The following is a 25,002-nucleotide window of genomic DNA, read 5'->3' on the forward strand; positions in this document are numbered from 1 at the left end:
GGAGAAAAGTCACGCTCTGGAACAACGTGGGTCATGGATGCTTCAGTGGGAATCATGGCATCCAGAGCGCAGTATATGAGCACCGGGCATGTGGGAGCTAAGGGACAGAATGGAGAGTAAAGATCTAGTTGAGGTAATGATTCAGACATCTTCGTCACCCATTTGCAATTCTATCTCAAGTTCGTGTTCATGTTACCTTTGCCTGACACTGCAGCATTGCCTTATTTTTCTCTCTGGGGTGGAATTAATCTACGTAATGATGTAGACAACACTAAGCTGAAAATCCTATTGCACATCTCTTTATGACTGTCAAGCCAACTGAGCTACTATTTTGAGTTTTATGAGTCACTAATAGCATGAAAAATGGAGAAGGAGGATGCTTTACAAAAGCTATTTCCTAAGCCTCTCCACCTAGCTTGGACCAGAACTATTTTCATTACGCTATCCTAGACTTTTAGCAATCTTCAGAGGCATGGGATTAATGACATTCAGTCATGCCTTGAATCTCAACAAATTTGCCATCTCTAGCTACAATTATATTATTTTACCTGTCCAAAAATATCTGGAAATTAAAATAATTGTGGAGGAAACAGAATCCACACATACACAATAATTAAAAACTCACATATAAACAAAAAAACCCAGAAGTTTGATTAGATTTATTATAGACAAGCTAAATGTTTAATAGATCAGAGGCCCCTAAATATAATATAGACCATTATTAAGACATTAATAAAATCAATTTATTGGATTATTTATTTATAGACAGGGTCTCCCTGTTACCCCAGCTGACTTGGAACTCTATGTAGATCAGACTGGCCTCAATCTCATGGAAATCTACCTACCTCTAATCTAATCTCCTGAGTGCTGGGATTAAAGGAGTATACCACCACACCCAGCCATCATTTTACTTGGAATGCCTTTCAATTTAGTGCACTTCAAAAATCAAGAATTCAAAAATGATTAAAAGAATAACAAGGATACGATTAAAACCTGAAAAAAAAAGCACTGCCAAGCTAAGACTCCCACCTTGCTAGACTAAAGGACTCTCAGGAGAAGGGTCACTGCTTCCAGCTCACCTGCATTTCCCTCTTTGCCTTTTATGCCAGAGGTGCTCGGTATTTAGTGGTGGCATAGGTACAGAAAAGAGACTTGGAATCCAACAGATCGACTTAGACTGTATTTTAAAACCCAGCTCCTATTCCTTCTCTGAACATTTAAAAGAAGGAGATACTTTAAAAATTTTTGTTCCTCTTGCTAGACAAAGGGGGAAATAGGCCAGAAAAGGTTTTTTAATACCTCCTTGAGTCATATAATTATTTTTACTTTTTATATAACAGCAAAGAAGGTATCATATTGATGAGTAACTAAACCAATGCATTGTCCTTGATTAGCCAGAGTGATTTTTCTAAAGTACAAATCTGATCATGTCATTTCTCATTAAAAATCCTTCAGTGATTTCCTATTGTCATCAGAAAGAGATCTGAACTCTTTAAAATTGTTTCCTCATGGTTATTGGCCCATATTTCCTGTCCTCAACTCCCTCTCAACCTTACAGAACCTCCCACTGGTAGGTCAGCCCCTTCTCTAGCTTCACTTAAATTGGGATACTTAGGGTTTTTCTAGCATTCATGTTTTCTTTGCCTTGAAGCCTTTAGATGCTCTTTCATCTGTTCAGAATTCTGTGCCTTAGTCCTCCTCTTCCTGTACAGTCATTTATTTTATTTCTTTCACTATTTCAAGTTGTTTAAATGCACATAAAAATAAAAAATAATTTATAAAGACAAGTTCTATTCTAGCTATACTTAAGGGAATGCTACACATTTTAAACATTAACTTAAACATTTTGCCATTTTCAACATTATCAGTTTTCAATTGATGAAATATGTATCCAGACACAGTGATTGCTGTACATCTCCCTTTGTCTGCCTCTTTCGAATGTAGTGCCACTCTCTTGAAAATATTCTCATCCACATGCATGATTTTGTCCTTTTAGTACATATGTTTATTTCCATAAATAATATATGTATAATTTTCTCTTTGAGAGTAGGAAAATAAAGGCTATTTTGTATATAAAGTGCGTAATAGTAGTCAAACAGAGGTGATTGTCTTATAGGAAGAGTTTCCTGGTTTCTGGGTTCATGTATATTGTAAAATACAAAGGAATATCAGTAACAAGAGAGTCTTAAAGTTGGATTAGAATGAGAACAGAAAATCCTAGAGTTAAGTTATATTAGTAACTAATGGTGATGTTTTACCCATTCCTAAGGTCGTAGATATAATATGTTGCTGTGTACGAGTATCGCCAGAGCTGTCAGGAAGAGAGACAAAGACAGAGGACAAGTTTTAAAAGTTGATATTGATAATATATAACTACAAATCAGGCTCACGGGGCTCTAGATAGGATATAATTCAATTCCAAAATATGGTTCTATTTACTTTTTTGTTTTGTTTTGTTTTGTTTTTGAGACAAGGTCTCCTTGTAGCCCCAGATGATCTGGAATTTGCCAGGAAGACCTATGCCTCCTGATTATGGCATGTACCACCATGCCTGGCCCCTATATTTTTTACTGTGGACTTTAGTCTCTTTGTCCAAGTTCCAGAGCCCATCTTAACAGTGATCAACTTTTACTCCATAAAAAACAAACCCCAAATCATTTCCTAGTATAAAAAGCTTCTTTGGCATACTCTGCCTTACAAATTTTTATCTGGATTGAAAGAAAGCCACTATGACATTCATAGCCTATGTGGCCTGCAGGGCACATTGATACAGATACTACCCTTGAAAATGGGTTGAAAGATATTTAATACAGCATAGTTTCTTGCAAAACATCTTTCTATATTGAGCACACATTTTTAAATCGTAGAAGCTGAGAAATAGGAGACTTCAGCTTATTCTTCACAGAGCTGTTCTTTTTCACCCTCACCTTAAGTATGTTCTGGGGTTAGCCGATGATGCCTAGATCCTGCCTCTTGAAGGGATTTCAAATTCTTAACAGACAAGTTCCATTAGGTTGAAATGCATAATTTTGGAGTATGGGTGACCATATTCAATGAGCTAGGTCATTGAAAAACAGCAGCTGACAGAGAGCAAGCTGGTAGGGGTAAAGATGGCTTTACCCTCTAAACATTGAGGGAGCTTTCTGTCTCAGGGAGAATCTGAAAAGTAATGCACTAATGCACATTTCTTGATCTGAAACAACTACTAGAATTTTAATTTGATAATAAATTACTTTGTACTTTTGTCACATACAGAGGGAAAGAAATAAAATGTTTGTCATCTACTTCATTTTGGAAGAAGGAATTAAGTAACAGGAATTCTAATTAATTAGGATTTAAAAGGTGCAAATCTAAACCCTCTCCTGCTGTTGACTATATAGTGCTGTTTGATCATGCTACACATGATTCTTCTATTTTTATTGAGTTTTGGGGGATTTATTTTTTTTTTTGAGACAGGGTCTCACTGTGTGGTGATGGCTGACCTGGAACCCACTATGTAGATCAGGTTGGCTTCAAACTCATAGAGATGCACCTGCCTCTGCTTCTTGAGTGCTGGTATTGAAGGTGTGCACTGCCATAGCCAGTCAATTTTTCACTTTAAAAATAATTTTAAATTTTTATTTGCTTTTATTTTATGTTTGTTAGTGTTTTGCCTGCATGTACCGAAGTGCATCCGTTCATGCCATGCCTGTGGAGGCCAGAAGAGGGCATCGGATCCCCTGGAACTGGAGTTACAGAGGGTTACACACTGCCTTGTGGGTGCTGGGAAACTAACTCAGGTCCTCTGCAAGAAAAGTCAGTGCTCTTAACTGCCAAGCCATTTCTCCAGCCCCAATTCTTCCATTTTCAAGAGGAATATCTTTGTTTTGTTGGCTTTTTTTTTTTTTTTCTTTTGAGACAGGATCTCAATATAGACCTAGCTGGCCTGGAACTTGCTATGTAGACCAGGCTGACCTCCTTACCAAAAAGACCTGCATTCCTTTTCTGAGTGCCCAACAATAGAAGTATACTTTCATGAGGTTAAATTGTATGATCATTAACTATGTGTAAAAGTATCAAATAGTTTTAGAAATATAAGCATAATTCTTCCCTTTCTGATGAATATTAATATTCCCAAATGAAATTTTCTTATCCAAGAGAAAAGTAGTTTCTACTGCTTGAGGATAGCTAGACCTAAAAATAATAAAGACATTTTAACTTATTTGTGTATGTTTGAGTTATGTTTTATGGATTCATTAATTTCTTGAATATTTAGAGATACATATTTACTGATATATGGACCTCTCTCTCAAGCTCAGCTAAATTTTATTTTACCTTCATAAACTAACCTGCATGTTAATAGGAGATACAATCATATGTACCAAAATTAAATAGTTGATACCTTTGAATAATCACTTTCTAGATATACAAATTGCCGATCTGGTGATAAGCCATAATTCGAAGCATTCACACTTTTCTGAAATTATGAAGAAGTTGGTTAGAATGCAGAAAAATAAGTCTTAAGTTTTTAGTTCTAAAAGAATACTGTATCATTGATACACTTGTTCATACTTCCAATGCAATTTTAAAAAATGTTCATCCATGCCTAGTGTATAGAAAGAAATTTACTAGATACTGTTGGGCTGGATGAAATTAAACATTTTCATTTATTTCAAAAAGCCTATAACATCAAACTTGTAGATGAATGACACTACAGATTAGAAAATTCTATAGAAGTGATTCAGTATGATGTCACAAAAGTATTAAGGGAGAAGCTATTGGATTGAAGTGAGAGGATAGCTGACTACCAGGGCATCCTTTGAGCTTTAGTTTGAAAGACTAGCAGGTCTTAGAGGATAGAAGAATAGGAGGGTGGAGAGCTCAGGAAGGCAGAACAGCATGAACAAGGACAGCATAGCTTCTATTTATTGTTTATTCTCTTTTAGGCACTGCTCTAGGTTCTTTTTAATGTTATTTCATTTAATTCTTATACTAACTTGAAGAGGTATTATTTTTCCCATCTTATAGTAGAAGAAACTGAGGCATGGTGAATTAAGATAGTGTAGTAAGTTACCCAACGTTTAATTCTAGTGATAGGAGTTGAACTCATCTCACTCTAAGTTCTTAACTCTTGTCTTATGCCATATTATTTCCACAGAGGTGGAAAGATACTAGGGGTGGGAGCAGAGTGAGAGGTCGGTAGTTCAGTGTATCTAGAAGAAGGCATTGGGCATAGAACTGAGAAGGCTGGTTTCATCCAGATCCTCACCAAGAATCTGAGTGTGTTTCTGGGTCAGTGAAGTCTGGCAAAGGTTTCTAAGGGGCAGATGATGCTGCTACATACCATGGTGCTATTACTCAGAATGATATATGATTCTCCTGTTTCGATATTATAAAGTACTATGTTATTGTCTGTAGATTGATGAAGATACTCTTGTCCTTCAAATAAGAAAGAAAGCAAAGCTTGAAATTATCTTTCTTAACAGGAAATAAATTTATAACCAAATAACCGACTTTTATTTCAGACTTGCTTTGTTTTTCCTCCCTATTTACTGCATACAAGCTAAGGGTGGGAGGCCGAGGAGGTGTGCTCTTTCTGCATCTCACAGCCGTGCTGCGTTTGCTAGGCAAGCCCTACTCTGACTCAGGGTCCTTGGAAATGCAGTTTTATGAGTTACAAAGAGGATAAATTAGTTTAAAATAGCTTGTTTCTTTTTGCAAAAATAAAACATTATATTTGAGTTTTGTGTGACTAAGTTTAAAATTACTTCAAATGACTTTTGTCTTTTAAAGAAAAAAAATGAAAATACTTATTCTAGTAACATAATCAGCTAGTTAAACTCACCATTTATTTGGTTTGACTTATTTGATAGTGTCCTAACTATAAGAAGTACAAATCTCAATTTTGTAATCCCCAAAGGTATTTTTGTCAGGGAAGGATCTTGCCTGTTATGCATATTGTCTGGATTGATGGTGATCTCCCCCTTTGGGTAAAGTTCTTGTGATACCTTCAAAATTGGGACAAGTTTCCCACTCTCAGAAGCTATTTCATTTCACAGAAAGTATTTCCACAGAGCATCTCCAACATTTGCTTTATCACTAAAATTCATAATAGCCTCTTAGTAACTGGGAAAGCAGTATGAATAAAGTGTGAAAAGTTCCTTGGCTGGTCAGTGAGGGTTCCAAAGAATTCCTCTCTGTGTTCATTTGAGCTGATAGATATGACTTCAGTTCCATAAAAGTACACGAGTAGTTAACCAAAGCAAAACACAATTCACAAATTCCCAGAAGATAGGAAATAATTCATTTACCTGAAATCCAGTTTGGGAAAAATGTTTTGTATGAGAATGTTCCATTTAAAATATCCTTCAGAGTGAGCGCTCTAGCTGTGCTTGCTTCTGAGTTAGAGACTTAGAGGAATAAAGACACATATTATTAGATGAAAGATTAACAGCCCAAATCAATTATAAGCATGGTCTTCATCTGTTCTTTCTCTTGTAATGACAGGATCTGACATCAGAGTGCCTGCTTAGCTCCTATCTAAACAGTATTTTTTGCAGCAGGGTAATGTGGGCTTAGGGAAGTGATTTGATCAACTCCAACGAGTATTTGGGGAACGGTTTAGGGGAAGGTGAAGAGGACCATGCAGGGCAGCTGGGATGTCCTTCTTTAGGCAGCAAAGAGCTGTCGGGTTTCTGGGAGGGAAAATGAAGTTCCAACCACTTGGGACCTCATGGCTGAGTCTGACTGGAAGTCAACCTCTGAAGCCGCCACTGTGCTTCCTCACAGCTGAGTCTGCACTCTGCTGAACTTCCCCATAACCCCACTTGGCTTGGTTTTCTATCCATTTTTCTCTCTTTTTTTTTCTATCCTTTTTTCAATGCTATATTTTAATATTCTATTTAGTTAAATGAGATCAGTCAGAATCCTTACCCTCTGAAATCTCAAGAAAGGACTTAGTGAACGTAGATAATTTTCTTAGCCCAATTTTTTTTTTTTTTTTTCTTTTTGAAGCAGGGTCTCCCTGTAGCCCCAGCTGTCCTGGAACTCACTATGTAGACCAGGCTGGCCTTGAACTCACAGAGATATGCCTGCCTCTGCCTCCCAAGGGCTGCCACTATGCCTGGCTAGCCCAAATATATTTTATAAAAAGAAACTGGACCAGAAGTAGCAAAAAACCACTTGATATTCATTAAGTATCATAAAAATTCTTGTAAATCGGTGGAAAAGCTAACCTAAAGAAGACCTGAAGCCACACATAGATTTCTTCTACTTGTGAATCCTTCTAAACAGTTGTATATCTCAAACCTGACTTTATTTCTTGGGAAGTACATTAGAGAGCCATAAGACAGTCAGGTAAGTGAGATGGTAATAAAGCAGCTCCCTCCCAATCCCCCTTCATGGCCTGCTGCCATTCTCCCTCCCTCCTGCCTCATCCTTCTCCAGTCCACCACTTATAACCTCCAAGTTGCAGGAAAGCCCAGTACCTCGAAATAGCATTTATGAGTCTGGCATTTGCCCAGGTGAAAATAAAACTGTCAAAGATGAGAACCATAATATTATCCCTCTGCTAACAGTCTTGCATAGCTTCCCCTGACTCTTACTATAAAGATAAAAATTCTAAACTTGGATGACAGGTCCTGAATGGTCTGGAACAGCTTCTCTCATCAGACTTTCCTGCCCCTCCCTCCTCAGTTTCTAGATTCTAAACATACTGGACTTCCTGTCACATACTGAACTTTCTGTCCCTTAAACACTTTTGTCTCTCTGCAGGGCTTCTGAAACTCTTTAATCCCTCCCTGTTTGCCTCATGATTTCTATTTAGGTTTCAGGGCTTATTCTAGGCTGTTTCTGAGAAACCTTCTAGAACTGCTCACTTAAGTCAGGTTCCCTTGTTACAATTCTCAAAGCATATCTTTATTTTAGAAAAGTTTTCTTTATAATTATGTGTGCATTTGTGGGACTATTTTATTGATTTGTTGACTCCTGTTCTACTGTCTGCAGTCAAAACAGTTGTGAAAAGTCTAGAAACCATGCCTTGTTTCCCTTGCATCCTCATCTCCAGTGTCTCGAGTAGAGAGATATTTGATGAGTACTCACTAAATGAATGGATGCAAGGAAGGATGGATAGATGTACATATGTATGGGTGGGTGAGTGAGATATGTATTCTTCTCTTAATTTCCTACATGACTGATAAATCTCTGGAATTCTAGCTTACTCATTTATAAAAAGAGGGCTTAAGCTAGAAGACACTGGCAATCCCATTCATCTATGCTATACCACATGTGAAAATGTGAGACTCAACCTACTTCATGCATGCATGTATGCACTGTAATCACAGCAAAATTGTCAGCAGAACAGAAATATTTTCTACTGTCTTATCCTATTCATACTGATGCACGTATGGTCCATAAATTTGATTAAGAACAGGGGTTTGTTTAGCTTCTGAATATACAAAATTTTTTCTAGTAGTTATACTATAAGAATATAAGTGGCTGGTGAACAGTTTTACAACTTTACATGGAATATTTTTTCCATAGTCTAAATAATATTTTTCTACACTCCCTTTGCATGTTTAGGTTACATAGACCATACAATAATTTATTTGTAATAAGATTTCTTTTTATTGGAACAATCATGTGCAAAATTCATAGTACTGACTAAATTCTCAAAGTGATTAAGGGACCATTTATTACAATAGCATTACAATTAGCCAGAATTTAACTCAACTTTGTTAACTTTCCTAAACCAAATTGCGATCTGTTTCTAAAATAGTTAAGGAAAAATTACTACACTATTTATAGTGGAAATTACTTTCCACTTGAGATACATTTATTTTGTGTCTCCACATTCCTGAATACAGATGGGAATTTTTAAAATGTAGTGACTCCATTAGCTGTGATTGCCAAAATAATTATATAATAGTCTGTTAAAAACTTGTATAGTAATTCAATAAACAAATAAACTTTAGTCATGTCTTATTTATAAGTCTAGAACAAAAAATATGCTGGTTAGTGAATGCCTTATAGAATAGTGTTTTCTATTAAAATATCTCTGCAAATAATTTTCCTTATTTATGATTATGCTTAACTAAGACATTCTTAACTTTAATTTTCATTTGTATGGAAGGTTGATCTAATTGAGATAATGCAGTTAAAGCATTTAGCTGTTTTCTTAGGATATATTAACAGAAGTGTTATCTTTTCAGTATTAGTCTAACTCATCAATATTCTTTGAGCATGTGGTACATGTGTGTGATATATGTACACATGTATGCAGGTGCATGCAGAGGCCAGAGGACGTTGATGTATATCCCCCTCTGTCATTTTTTCACCTTACTTCTTTGAAGCAAGACCTTTCCCTGAAACTGGAGCTAGGTTGTCCACCAGCAAGTCCCAGAAACCCTCCTCTCTCTACCTCCATCCTTCCAGAATGTGGGGATAACAGGCGCATGTGACCACAGTTGACTTTTTTTGAATGTAGGTTCTGAGGATTTGAGCTCAGGTCTTCATGAGTGCACAGCAATCTTTCTTCCTTGCAAAGCAAGCACTTTACCCTCTGAGAAACCTCTCCCATCCTTCAGTAAATATTTAAACCAGTGTTTTCTAAATAATTTGAACCCTGGAACTTTTGTTTATATTATTGTGGAGTATGAATTAAAAGCACAGTTTGAGCCCTGCTGTTCCAGACAAAACTATTGTGCACACAGGGAAGGTACATTTTTATTCTAGTATAACAAAATTCATGTCATTCTTGGAATGTTTTGAATATTGGGTAGCTCCTTAACTGAACTATTGCAATTATGACTGTAAATAAAATTAGGACATTACTGTACATATGACAAAAATTTTGAAGTATCTAAATACCTAGCCACTTTTCTCTTTCATATCTTTATTGACTAATCTGATTCTTATCAGATTTCTCAGAAAGATGTCAAAGACTTACTATTTTCTTTTTTTGTTTGTTTGTTTTTTGATACAGGGTCTTCCTGTAGCTTCAGCTTGCCTGGGAATCACTGTGTAGGCCAGACTAGCCTAGATCTCACAGATAACCATCTACCTCTTCTTCCTGAGTGCTGGAATTAAAGGTGTGCACCGTCATGCTGGGCTTTTTTTTTTTAAATATTTTCTTTTTTGAAATCTCTAAATTAGATTATCCACAAAGGTTTTATTTCACAGAATATGATTTCTTAGTCACTTACCTATATGGACACACAGTAGTTGCAAATGACAACAATTCATACAGAGAACTTAGCACATATCCTATTATGAATCAAAATATCTGTGAAGTATTTAAATATGTATTAATCATTCTACTAATTGACTGATGAGACTAGTCCTTACCAGCAACCAAGAGTGATACATAACATCCACATACAGATAAGCCAGCCTCATTTATGTGGGAATAGGCTCATGGAAGGATGATCATTCCTAGCTTTGTGGTACCTTTGTAAACTAAGGGCATGAAAAGTGTAATTATGTTGATGTTAGACTGGGAGCATTGCATTCGTCCCCAGTACGACAGGGAGAATTTGGGCGTTCTTCTCTTCTCTTCCTGGAATTTACCACGTTTATAACTCAGTAGAGTAATATGTCTGCTCAAGGATGTTATATTAGGTTATATTAGAATGGAAATAAAACAGTGTTTATATAGAATTTCCATTCTAAGATACAATGTTTTATACACATAAAAAGATCACAAGTACAACACCAGCTCACTATACTGTTAGCACTTATCTCCTAACCCATCACCAGCACTATAAAAATACCATTGGCATTGTGCCACATGAACAGTTTAGTTATTAAATATTTTTCATCTGTTTATCTTGGTAATAATTTCATAAAACATGGATCTGCAACCACAAAAATAGAAGCTATATTTGATTTTTCTTGCTATTATGTGCCTAGCATCTACTTAAATTGGAAAAACAAGAAATGGTGTTTTTTGGATGAAAGGAAAAAAAAATAAGTTGAGAATTAGTGTGTTAACTTGTTTTTTGCTAATTCTCTCTAAAAAAAATTATACCCCCTTATTTTCTATGCTCTAGTCATGTTGTAGATTTTGTGTATACATTATTCCACCTTCGTATGTCTTCATTGAAATATTTACACGAATTTGGTCTTTGGAGTCACATAGAGTGATTCTTAACAGATTTCTAAGCCTGTTGGCACAGGCCTGTAATCCAGACTATTCAGGTAGCTGAGATGAGAGCATCCAAGTTCAAGTCCTCTCTGGGCTACTGTGTTCAAGATCAACCTAGGCAACTTAATAAGAGCCTGTATTAAAATATAAAGTAAAAAATAGAGGGCTTGGGATATAACTCAGTGATAGAGCACTTGCTTAGCATGTGCAAGGCACCTAGTTCAATCCCCAGAACTTCAACTAAGAAGGAACCAACCAAACAAACAAAAAGCCAGGCACAGTCGTCCATGCCTGTAATACTAGCATTGGGAAGGCTGATGCAGGAGGATCTCTGTGACTTTGACCCTAGCATGGGCTACATAGTAAATTCTAGGTAAATTCTAGTAAATTCAGTCTGGGCTGCAGTGTGAGACTTTGTCTCAAAAGATAAAAATAAACAAGCACACAAAACTGAAACAAGTAAGTAAACACAAGACGAAAGATTCCCAGGCTTCTCAAATTCAAACCCATGAAGCAGAATCTCTGAGGATGAGGTCTGGTAGTCATAATGCTTACCATGCTTCAGGATGGTTCTACAGAGATTCAGAATCCCAGCTTACCATTTTCACTGAATCTATTCTGTTCAACACACTCCTCACTTATCAGTGGAATTGCCTCTTGCCTACAAAATCCTGGGAGGTATGTGAGGCTGTATAGCAATTTATATTTTTATGGAGAATAAATTCCACTTGACTATCAGGATATATGAATGATCTTTTAATGTGCATGTGCTCTTCCTTGGGCACACTTACTTTACTGGAGAAGAGGAGAAATGGCAAGGGGGTTTACTCTGCTCCAGATCAGATGTAAGCATTCAGGCACTGCACACTAGTGAGGTGTGGGTATGTGTATAAAGCAAGAGTGCATCTCTAAATAGTCAAACACACTGAACAAGTTTGTCACTATTCCATTAAGATATTTCATTATGCCAATTATTGGATCAATAAATGGATTTTCCAGTCCTTTTCTAAATAATGGCTAATACTGAAATATATCATTTGATGATTTTAGAAAGATGGCTCTTCATTTGTAGTTTTTAAACACTAATGGATTTAAAAATGTAGAATATGATTATCAGAGCATATCTGCCTTCTATATACAACTGACACTTACTCATTTAACACTTAATTCCTGGCAGTGTCCTTAAATTAGATTTGGTCCATCTTTAGCATAGTTATTCATACAGTGCTTAAATTCTCTAATTAACCACATGCTTTAATTATTTTAGATATTATTTGAGTTTTAAACTTATTAAGCAAAGCTGAAAGTTAGTTCAATTATATATCCAAGAAATTACTGTTCCTGAAATGAGTCACAAACAAGTAATGAGCCACTGCTTTCCTAATTCTGAAAATTTTGTTTCTTTATGAGAGCCATGTCTTCCATTTAGTTGACTAGCCTAAAAGACGGAGAGTATCAGAGTAGAAACATCCAGTCTTATCTCTCACATTCATTGTAAAGCACATGAAGAAGCATGCCTTATTAAGTAGGCACACAATGATAGACAGGGGCTTTTCATTCTCACTTTCACATTTGCGTTGGGATTGATGCCACAGGGACACTCTAAGGAGAGCAAACAGGACATCACACACGCTGTCCCCATTCTACTGGCTTTGCAGAGATTGACTTAAATGGAGACATCATTCCAATCACCATATTGGGTCATGTTTAGTTCTGAAGTTCTGAAGTAAATCCATAGGAGTAAGTGTAGGAAACATCTGGGTGAAAAAATACACTATTTACCAGCTATTTAAAAATCCAGTGTGGGCTAAAACTGACAGCTTGGTAATAAAAAAAGGGGGGGGGATCTGAAGTAATGTTATGCCAGTAGTGGGAAATATTATTATTAGTAGCAAGCACTCTACATGCATGCTTCTAGGAAATCCTTACAACAGTCTCCCTGAAATATACACTGTAATGAACACTATTTGCAAGTTAGGAAGTGAAAACTAGAGAAACCAACATGCTTAATGTATAGCAAATGTGAGGCTTAAATCCATGTGATTTTAGAGTCCGGGCACTTTACCACTTTGATTTAACATAAAAACATACCTGTTTAACAACAAGCAAACAACAAATATTAAAACAAGAACCAAGCAACATACAAGAGGTTAAATAAGTATGCCCCCAAACACAGGCTAAAAGAAAATGAGAAAATTTGAACTGTATCAAAGAAGTTTCTGACTATGGAGCATTTACTGTTTGGTTGGAACATATAGTAGCTCTTAACACTCAAAAGCAATTGGCAAGGTTGTGTCTACAATAATACTGAATAACAAGTTGTTCAAAGGAATCATCTGGCTTTTTCTAATAGCCCACTTATGTGTCATGCTACTTCAATTAGAGTTGTCTTTCATGATAAAGTAAGGTTTCTAAGATCATGGGACAAAGTCACCATAATGCATAAGAACAGGACTGGCAAGTGCTGTTTTTGGCACTCACAGGAAGAAAACCAACCTCGCCTGTTTTTAAGATCCACTGTCTCCTTCTCAGCTAGTGTTCCTTTAACTTCCATTTGAAATTGTATTGTGGCTCCTTTATTGCTATTTCATGAGGTCTAAAGAAAAGTCATTGTCTACAGTCATTTCATTTTCTTAGAATATTGCACATCTCTGGGCTGACCCACCCTTACCACCACTGCTGTATCTGACCTCCACTGGACATAAAAAAGAACTAAAAGAGAAAAAAATGAAACAAATTCCATATTCCTTATGTAGATTTCACTACATAAATGGCACTACCCACTCGCCACAGAATTCCTCCATTCAAATATTTGGAAGAGAGCTTTGATTGCCCTCTTCGCTGTCTTTGTAGAACACCCAGACATCCAACTACTACATCTTGTGTGATTTGAATGAGAAATGTCTCTTATAGGCTAAAGTTTTGAGAACTCAGTAATCAGTTGGTGGTAGTGTGATCATATATACCTGCCATGGTGGACTCATCCCTCTGGAACCCTAAGTCAATATAAACTCTTTCTTCTGTAACTTGCCTTTGACCATGGTCTTTTATTATAGCAACAGAAAAGTAACTAATACATCTTTCTTTTCTGTCTGCTTTTCTCCATTTCTACTGCATCACCAAAGGAGGGCATGACACATTGGGGTGGATATGTAACTACTTCCCCTGCTATTTCATTCCTGGTATTTTGCTGTGGTTTTCATTTTCATTTTTCTAGAAGTTATTGGATGATGTTGAGCATCAGTTGTATCATCTTCATATCTTCTTTGTCAAAATATATATCCTCCATTCAATTTTAGTTTATTTTCTTGTTTACTATGAATGTTAAAAAATTTATGTATTCTGTACACAAGTTGCTTATCAAATACACTATTTACAAATATTTTTCCCACTTTGTGGATAGTTTTTTGGTTCTTGTGATGTTCTTGGCAAGTTAAGTGTTAAATTTTGAAGAATTCCAGCTTATGATTTTTGTCTTTTGCTCTTTGTGCTTTAGGTCATAATGAAGAAACCATCACTTAACCTAAGTACATGGACAATTTTTTAAGAATAGGTTTTAATATTCATTGTTCTTTTATTTAGGACTTTGATCCATTTTGAGTTATTTTTTGTGATGTGTGAAGATGGGATTCATTCTTTTCACATGGATATCCAGTTGCTCCAGCAGAAATCCTTGTTAGTATATTCCCCCAATGAATTTTCATGGTAACCTTATGAAAATTAAATAACCATTATTGTAAATTCTTCATTATTTTTCTTTTTTGTTTTGTTTTTTAATTGTTTGTTTGTTGGTTTTGATTTTTTTTTCTTTTTGAGACAGGGTCTCCCTGTAGTCTCAGCTGGCCTGAAACACACTGTGTAGACCAGGTTAGCCTCAATATCACAGAGACCCCTCTGCCTCTGCCTCCTAAATGCTGGAATTAAAAGCATGTGCCACCCAGCCTCATTATTTTTTAATCAGCTGTATTTATTTATTTATTGGTGTCCATGCATGCATGTGTACATATGTGCGTGTGTGTGTGTGTGTGTGTGTGTGTGTGTGTGTGTGTTTACATATGCCAAGATGAGTGTGTGGAGGTTAGGACCAACTTTTGAGAGTCAGTTCTAGTCTTCCAAAATGTTGAGGCAGAATTTCTCTTGTTTGTTGTGCAGTGTAGTCCAAGATGGCTGGGCTGTGATCTTCAAGCATATTCTCATCTCTGCTTCCCATCTCAGTGTAGGAGTGTGGAATTACACATACCATCACAACTGTCTTCAAAAATTTGGATTCAGGGGATCCAGCTCAAGTTGTCAGACTTGCGGGCTGCCTACTTTACCCATTGAGCTGTCTGTCACTCTGACCTAAAGTTTCATTTCTGTAATATTTCCTTCATTTACGTGTATCTGCTCTTGTGGAAGTACAACAATGTCTTGATCATGTAGCTTTGTAGCATGTTTTGATGTATGAAGTATGATTTCTCCCGGTTTACTTTTTAAATATTCTTTTGACTATTTTATGAATTTAAGGGTCAATTTATCAATTTCTACAAAACTATATAAAATTTAAATAGAGATTACATTTGACCCAAAGACAAAATTAGAGAGTGTTGTCATATTAAAATATTAGGTTTACTGATCACAAAATATGGAGTTTTTTATTTATTAATATCTTCTTTCTGGGTTGGTCATTGCTAATGTATATATGATGGTTAATCTTGGTTGTCAAACTTGGTTGGATATGGTATTAAATAAAAAACATGCCTTTGCGTATGTCTGTGAGGATATTTAGTGGAAAGATTAACTGGGAAGGGAAAACCCTCCCCTGGTGTGGGCAGCACCTCCTAAGGTAGCCCACATAGAAAGAAGTCTGGAGGAAAACAGCACTGCTTTTTGTCTTCCCACTTTACTCATTGCTGGTGAATGCATCTACTCTGTTAGTGTGACTGTTATCACCACCCTTTGTGGACACTGGAACTCACATTTTTGGGCCTTCCAACATGAACTGACTACTAGCAGCTCAAGAAGAATTCTCCAGATCTTTAGCACCATATTGGGAGGCATCCATTGTAATGGACACAGCAGCTACCAGGTTTTCAACCTTACAGCATGCAGACGGTTATTGTTGGACTACCAAGCCTGTGCCATGCAAACCAGTTTAATAATTAACCTTTATAAACAACATTCATTATATCAGTTCTGATCTCTGAGTAATAGAATGTAAATGTAATTTTATTTTTATATGTTGATTGTATATACTGACACTTTGCTGAAGTTATTTATATTAGTACTAATTTGTTTTCAATCAATTTATTTAGCTTTTCTATAAGGAAGATTTTGTCATATGGGAATAGAGGTAGTTTCACTTCTTCCTTTCTAATATGAATTTTTTTTTTACTTTTTATTGCCTAATTATCCTATCTAAAACCACCAATGAAATATTGAGTAGAAGTTATGTTAATAAACATATTGTTCTTCTGTTCTTGATCTTAGGGGGAATGGTGAGTCTTTCAATATTAACTGTGATGTTGGCTATGAATGTTTTTAGAGTGTCTTATATTGTGTATATATGTCTCATTATGTAGCCCCAGCTGGCCTGGAACTTGCTATGTAGACCATCCCAGGCTTTTCTGGATCTCCCATAGATCCACCTGCCTCTGCCTTCAGAGTGCTGGGACTAAAGGTCACTGCCTCTGTGCCAGGAGCTAAAGTGTCTTTTATCATGTAGAAGCAGCAGGGTTTTTTTTTTTTTAAATATATTTAGAGGTCTAATTAATCTTTTGAATTTGTTGTGGCTGTTTCATTGGGTTGTGTTTTGAGACACAGTCTCCCTGCCTAGGCCCCTGCTATCCTGGAACATCAAACTTGCAGCTATCCTTCCTTCTCAGCATCCTTGATGCTGTGATTACAGCCATGTGCCACTATGCCTGGCTCTATTGAACTTTTTACCATGAAAGGGTCCTAGATTTTTGTAAAATCCTTTCTTTGTATTTATTTTAATGATTACTCAGGGGTTTTGTCATTGTTAAAATAGCCTTATATTCTTGAGAGAAATCTCATTTGGTTCTGATGCATAATCTTTTAAAATAGCATTGAATTTAGTTTGCTTTGTTGACAATTTAAAATATACATTCACAAACTATTGGTCTACATTATCAGTTTTTGTTGGCTTATTTGTTTTAGAATCAGGTAGCACTGGCCTTTGGAATGATTTTGGATGTTTTCTTTTCCTTTCCCTTTTTTCTCTTCTGTCTTCCTTTTGAAGTTATCTGGGCTTAGTATCCTTCAATTGCAGGGGGGGGCAGATATTGAGATCACTCAATTTCTTTTTCTTTAAATTTTTACTTTTTGGATTTTTGAGACACCTCGTATAGCATAGCCTGACCTTGAACCTCAAATTCATGCTTCTGATCCTCTGGCCTCATTCTCTACTGTGCTTGGATTATAAACATATGACACCATGGCCCTTTTGCTCAATTTATTTTCTATAATTAATTTTTTATTGAATTTTCATAAATTTCATACAGTATATTTTGATCATATTTAGACTGCCTTCCCCTATATATACCCATCTTACAGCTCCCCCTCTAGATTTCATGTACTCTGTCATATATATTAAGGCATAGCATGCCAAGCTTATGTCTCCAAATGTCTTTTGATGTATATTCACCTACTGGAACCTGGTTAACCTATCTAATGTCACATCCTTAGAGAAAACCACCTCTCCCTCTTCCTGTAGTTATTGGTTGCCAATAATTTCCAGATTAGGTTGGGTCTCCCCCCCATTTTCTCACATCTATGCTGGAATATTGTCTGGCTTGAGCTTGCTTGGGTCTTATGCATTGCTATAAACTCATGAGTAACTTCTGAGCTGTTTGGAACACTCTGTTTCCTTGTAGTCATCCACCACCTCTGGCTTTTACAGTCCTTTCTGCTTCCTCTTCCACAGTGATCCCTGACCCTGAGAATCAGAGGTTTGATATAGGTATTCTATTCAGAGACAAGCACTCTGCAGTCTCTTATTCTCTGTACTTTGGCCAGTTGTGGCTTTCTGGGTTAATCACCAACTGTTGCATGAGAAAGCTTCACTGGTATTAGCTGAGAGATGCATTGGTATATTTTAGGCATTATAGTTCTATTTCAGTTTTCTATTATTTTTTTGAGTGAGTACATTTGGATATCTAAAATTTTTGTAGAAATCAGTTTCATCGCAATGATCTGGCTGATATTTTTGTACAGGTATCATACTATATTCTTTTAAAGAGTCCTGACTACATTAATCTTTCTACCATCTATAAAATCATAGTTTGCATAAGAATATAGATCTTAAACAATATTATCATTTTTATAATTAATGGGTATAAAGGTGAATAAAGATATTATTCTGTTTGCTATATAATTTTAATCAATTCACAAGGGCATCAAAATAAAAATAAGCTATTTTCTCTGACTATAATGGGTATTGGAGAAAAAAGAGATGTAGTGTTTGATTAGCTGTTCTATAAAAAAGATCATTTCATTTTGTACCTACTGTGCTGATTATTGCCATATTTTAGGTCTTGGTTGGATCATGTGTGGTCTAAAAAAACTAGTCTTGATTCCACACCCTCATTTGAGCTTTCAAACATGTTTTCCTCAAGGAGTATTTATATCTAGATGCTCTTGCATAAGGTGTAACACCATTTTCTTTAGAAATCTGAGACAAGTACACTTCTTTGGGTTATAAAATCATCTAAAAACTTTGATTATTTTTACAATATTTAGAATTTGGAAAAACTCTGCCAGATTCAATTTCTATCATTTTAGAGTCCAGAGAAATATAATTTACAGGTTTGACTTACTAAGACTCCACTCAAAAGCTCTTTTATACCTATGATCTTTCTGATCATTTTCTTCAATCTTCTAGACTGTCCCTATATTACTTTCAGAAAAACAGTGAGCAAATAAGCTTAAAACTCTTGAGAATTTTAAAGGAGCTCATTTCCCAGTTGTAAATGTTGATATTGGCAAAACTTAAAAATATATTCTCATCTCCTCCTTTTAAGATTATCTATTTCATAAAATTTATTTTTTATTTTTAATATTTTATTTACTATTTTTATGTGTATGTGTGTATTGCCTGCATGTAGGTAAGTGCACCCATGCTGTGCAATGCCCGTGGAGGACAGAAGAAGCTGTCGGATCCCCTGGGACTGGAGTTACAGACAGTTGTTAGCTGCCATGTGGGTACTGGGATACAAACCCAGGTCTTAACTGTTGAGCCATCTCTCCAGCCCTCATAAAATTTATTTTTATAAAAAGTGACTTTTGAGGGTTTAACAGTAATAGTTACAATAATAATATCAACAGAATATTTCTGCCTAAATATAAACAAACTGTAGTTCTTCTTAAAAATATTAATTTCTCTTCTATGCAAATTAGCCATGATTTCAAATACCTTTTGAAATACCTTATATTAGGTATTATTAGCTATTATAAAATAAATAGCAAGTGTTAGTTTTACAGTACACACATATTTAAACAATATCTGTAACTGTTCTATAGCTATGTATGTTTTCTTTGTTAATATGTTGAAGTGGCTTTGGATTCATAACTTTATAATTTTCTTTCTGGTTTCATGAACTTTTCAAAAACATTCTTGAATCATGGGCTTTGTACCTGACTTCACTCTACAATGAGAGTTTATTTTGAACTTTTATCCTTCTCCTTAAAGCTCCAGTTCAAATATCTCAGAAAAAAAAAGAGCTTAATTGGCCATTCTTGTTATGGGTGGGATATAATTCTCCTGAAAAGCTACAAGTTGACGGTCATTGAGATATCTTGGCAGATAAAGGTGCTTGCCTCCAAACTCAATGACCTGAGCTTAATCCCCAGGATCCACACAGTGAAAGGAGAGATGTAACTCCTCAAAGTTGTTCTTTGACCTCTGACACCAGGCATACATACACACACATACACATAAATAAATAAATAAATAAATAAATAACTGCAATAGAAATTTTTAAAAAAGAAAAAAAATGTTATAAGGTTAAGTTCAACCTCATTGTGACTACCCTGGGAAATAGGAACTTTAAAAGGACAATTAAAGTGGCATCATGATGGTCTAGTCCAGCAGGACTGGTGTCTGGATGAAGAAGAGGAAGCAATGCCAGGGATACACACAAGGAAAAGGTCTGGTGAGGATACAATTGTCTGTAAGCCAAGGAAAGCCTCTGGAGAAACTAGTTGGCACCGTGATCTTGGACTTCCAGACTCCAGAACGATGAGAAAATAAAGTTTCTGTTGTTTCAGCCACCTCGTGTATGGAATCTTGTTCCGGTGGCCAGAACATGCTAATTTGGATATTGAGAAGTAGGAAGCCACTCTAATAAGTACTAGGCATTTGTAAAGAAGCCCAGATCTGAATTTTTATGTGAAATATGATTTTAAAATTGGCACATAATATAAATTTCTATAAAACATATTAGGCCAGAATGACAGCCATGCCAAAAGGAGGAAAAGAGGTTAAAATAAGCAAGGAGTCTTCAGGATGGTCATGAGGACCCTCCTTCCTTTAGAAGCTTCCAGAAACACACTCTGGGAGAACCTGCCATTCTTCACACTGTGTGACCCTCTTTACCTTCTTTCACTGAGCTTTGATTTCCCACCTTCGAATTCCCTTATTTTTTCTCTTTCTTCTAAGACTGCCTCAAAAACAAAAGTTTCTGAAATAGTCATTGCTTTAGGTCCAAGAAGATGGGGAATAGAATACTGAAACTTAAAGACTTCCTACTTTAAGAATTAAGGAGAACTTTTTAAAAACGAAATAGGTCAAACCGAAAGGCCTACTATTCATCTTTTTTCATATATGTATTTCTATAGTAGGATAGAGTAAACAATGAAGTTCTGAACACTATTGAATATCTACCACATTATGTAAATTTTAGGAAAAACAATAGCTGGGCAGATGAGATGGCTCAGTGGGTAAAGGCTGACAACCTGAGTTCAGTCCTGGGAACCAACTCCCACAAGCTGTCCTCTGACTTCCACATGCATGTCACCCCTCCAGACACAAATGCAAAATAAATCAATGTAAAACAGTCATAACTAGTGTTTATTGGGTGTTTGTGTATCACCATCAGGGGTAATCTACTCTCAAAAGAATATGAGGCAAGGGTAGATATTTTCTACAATTCCTTTCACAGAGTGCAGAAATTCAGGAAGCATAAATCATGAAGCAAGGAAGGCTAGACAGATTTGTTTTTAAATTTTAGGACCTCTGAATTTTTCCAATTCTGCTTTTTAGTTTGTTTGTTTTTCAATTTTTATTTTATGTATATGAGTGTTTTGCCTGAATATATGTAGGTACACTTATGCTGTGCTCACAGAGGTCAGAAGAGGGTGTCAGATTCCCTGGAACTGGAGCTAGCACAGTTGATAGCCAGCATGTGGGTACTGGAAACCGAACCCAGGTCTTTTGTAAGAGCAGCCAGTACTCTTAACCATTGAGCCATCTCTCCGGTCCCTACTTTTTAGCTTTTGTCGCCTCTATAAACCTCTTGAAATGGGAAAGTGTGTATTTGTTATGAATGAAAGTAAAGGGAAGTTGGGGAGCGTTGTTTTCACTTTCTGCCTGGCTGCATCTTCATGCAGAAGGGATGCTTCCAGGAAATAAAATCCTCAAGAGAACGAATGAGTGAAGCAGGAGAAGAAAGAGACCCAGGTGAAGGGGCACAGGCCAAAGACAAGGACAGCATGAGACAACCGGGGAGAAACTTATGTGTGCCTTCCATTTGGACTAAAATTAAAAATATTTTAGAAGTTTCAGAAAAAGCTGTTGCAGTCATTAGTTTTTAATATTTAAGTGAGCTACATAGAGCATCCCCATCCACTACTGCACATTTCCGTTTGTTCCCAAGATCCAGTGTGATTCCTCCAGAACTCCCTTAAGCTGGAGGCTGACACTTTGTGGAATTTAACCCTACTAGTCCCTTTCTCCCCACTCTCTTTCACTTAGACTATGGGTAGTGATAGAAATCTTTGTATGTAATGGTGGTGATGACCATGTATTTTGAGATGTACAAAGTGAAGAATTATTGCTTGCTGGCCTTTCCAAAGGAAACAGAGACACCTTTACAACCCCAGCCACCAGCTCAATGACAGGCACATACTTTGTGGATGAATATTTCTTTAGTATTCCTTCACATCTGTTAAGATGTCTTTTACATTGAAACGTAGACCCTGCTTAGACAAATGTGAGGTAATTGGACTTCTGATGAAGTGTGAGGGGAAGACTAAGTAGATGTTTACTTAGCTTTGATTTCTCTGTTCTGATCCCTTCCTACTTTCCCTCTCCTTGCCACTAGGACAATGTGAGAGTGGGAACTGGACCTGGCACACACTCGGGGAGGTTAAAGTGTAGCAAATGAGAAGATAGGAGGACGGCCAGAAGGAGGAGGTCACCTCACCTGACTGCAGTCCTGCTGCAGAAGGAAAGAGTACATTGTCTCACAAGTGATTTCAGGTGCTATTCTAGGAAGATCTTCAGTATAAAAGGACAGTGATGTCATAGACCAAATTGTAGTTCCAAGTTTATACATGATTTTTCTATTTCTGAACTAGAACTAAATGAATATCAAAATTTAATCTCAAGGTTAATTTGATTATTTTATCATATTCAAGTCAGAATTATTCTGTCCTTTGAAAATAGAAAACTATGTTATAAAAGACCTTTATGTTATATATAGTTTATAACATATTTTTGCGTATGCTATGCATATAAAAACTTGGAAAGAGGGTAAAGATTGGGATTATATGTAATGACACAAATGTCTGATCTATAAATGTAAGTATAGACACAAATATCTATACTATGTGCTATTTGACATGAATAAATATGTTTTACGTGGGAAATGGTAGTTCAAAGTCCAAAGGGCAACATTTATAATCAGAAGGACAGTCTCAACAAGCTCCATGTACCTTTACACATTCTTTAGCTGTTAACTGTCAGTTAACTTTTAACCAAAGATGTTTCCCATCTTATCTCTCATAAACTTTTAATATTTTTGGCCCCCAAATTCTAAGACATGAGATCCATCGTTGCATCATTTTTCTGCTATAGAAATACAAGTTGCTTTCATAATAATGGAACTATTCTCTTAGTATATTATCAATTGGTAGCAATAAATTCAAAACTAGCCTCGATTTCAGCTCATAGTATCTTTCGGTTTTCAGTGAAGTAAGATCACTGGCAGTCTCAGCCTTTCTGTACAACTTGATTTATTATGATTCATAATACTTGCTTAACTATACTTAGTTAATTGTTAATTGCTACTGTATCTAGAAAAACAATTTTACTTTTTCTATATAGCTATTCCCAAGATTTCTATTCTCAACTTCTTCCTCAAATTTGGAAACACTATTTAGTGATTTTAAAGCCTCCATAGATTCCGTTTTAACTTTTCTATTCTTAACTCATGTTTTTACCAGGCAAGCCTGGAAATGAAAAACAATGTTAGTTAAAAATATTGTCTTTAAAGGCCCATCGAAGCTTGTCTTCTGTATGTATTTTGGGGGTTGGTGGGAGGGAAGCACAATAACTCTTAGGTCTTTCTATTGCTGAAATAACACTGTAAATCTCTTCCTACCCATGCCTTAAATTCTTCAGTATTTCTGGTCTTGCATAAAACGTATCTGCTAGCTTTTATGTCTTCTTAGAAATAACAGTCTTACTTTGGAAAATAAGCACTTAGGAAATGTTCATCTACTTGTGATCACACATTAGTGCATTTTCCAAGCTACGCCAGGCAGATTGGGGTAATCACAGAAATTCCTTACCTCTTGAAGGACGTAAGACAATGCACATCACCAGTAAAGCAAGCCCAGCCGAGGTAGCAATTCCAAATACAATTTTTAGCCATGTCTACATAAAATAAAGAAAATTAGGCATAGGCTTAGTTCCTACTAAGTAGTAGGAATGGTAAGATCTTGTTTACACTTAAATCCTACTTCTCCTCCCCATAAAGCTTTTGATTGCTTTCCACTGATCTGGCGGTAATTGCTGGACGTCTTCCAGCTCTGCAAGGACAAATGTTTCTACAGTATAGTTAGAAGAATTTCCCAATCCTAACACAGCAGGAAGCAGATACTCACATACAAATCTTCACCTTCTCTAAAGAATAGAAAACGCTGGTCATTCCAGTCCTGCCAACTTTCATTCTGTAGTAATACCTGAGACTGTACACACTAACCTTCATTTTTCCAGATGTTTTTGAAAGTTAGCTGATTCTCACTGCACGGCGTGGGTCACTGGATCTGTGAAAACCGTTGAAAAGAAGCAAGTCTGTCTTCCTAGTTGGAAGCTGAAGTCAGGACAAGAGTTTTTTCTTTCCACGGACTTTTGAATACTGTGCCAAATTTCAAGAGATTTCTGTAAAATTAGAAACAGATTTCGGGGGCGTTCTTGGCCTTTAAGTGAACTATGAGTGACTCAAGGGAGGCTGCAATAGCCTTCTCATCCTTACAAGTTCTACACTAACATCTGCTTACGTTATCATACAGAAGTTATTTTATTTTTTTTATTCAAGTTTTATGTTACATTTTCTTCTAAAAATCTTACCATTTGCAAATAAAAGGGGGGAGTTCAAATAATAAAATTGTCTGACATGTACATTGTACCTTTATCTAATCTTTAGGAGGAGAAGAACATTGAAGCCAAGTAAGATTTTGTGGGAAACATGCCGTGTAGCTGCACACTTTTTTCCTGGGAGCTTATGAGGTACTGCAGACAGAAATGTTTCTCCTTCAGCACAATTTCTTTGTCCATATAGCACCATATGCACTTTCAGTAAATACAGAAGTTTAAAAATTCAACTGTCTAAACCCACGGCTGCTTTACTTTAAAGAAATAAAAAGCCATCTGGTGA

The 25,002-nt window shown here is 36.2% G+C and overlaps 1 protein-coding gene across 5 annotated transcripts in view; it reads right to left on the reverse strand.

Annotated features, from left to right (window-relative positions):
• The window catches only part of Fap (fibroblast activation protein alpha), a 76,570-nt gene extending 52,034 nt beyond the window's left edge, over positions 1–24,536 (reverse strand). For 2 of the 5 annotated variants that reach the window (XM_017801259.2, XM_029569685.1), the window contains exons 1-6: positions 24,328–24,519; positions 23,915–23,999; positions 6,291–6,389; positions 5,324–5,418; positions 4,382–4,456; positions 2,259–2,311 (exon numbers count right to left, since the gene is read on the reverse strand). In XM_017801259.2, coding sequence (XP_017656748.1) covers positions 2,259–2,311; positions 4,382–4,456; positions 5,324–5,418; positions 6,291–6,389; positions 23,915–23,999; positions 24,328–24,333 — 413 coding nt within the window. In that variant the 5' untranslated portion in view covers positions 24,334–24,519. Of the gene's footprint in view, positions 1–2,258; positions 2,312–4,381; positions 4,457–5,323; positions 5,419–6,290; positions 6,390–23,914; positions 24,000–24,327 lie in introns of those variants that run through there. The other 3 variants (XM_008845757.3, XM_029569686.1, XM_029569687.1) reach the window with 3 other exon arrangements.
• Positions 24,537–25,002: the final 466 nt, after the last annotated feature.

Source organism: Nannospalax galili, unplaced genomic scaffold, assembly GCF_000622305.1.
Source record: "Nannospalax galili isolate Female #2095 unplaced genomic scaffold, S.galili_v1.0 scaffold540, whole genome shotgun sequence".
NCBI lineage: Eukaryota > Metazoa > Chordata > Mammalia > Rodentia > Spalacidae > Nannospalax > Nannospalax galili.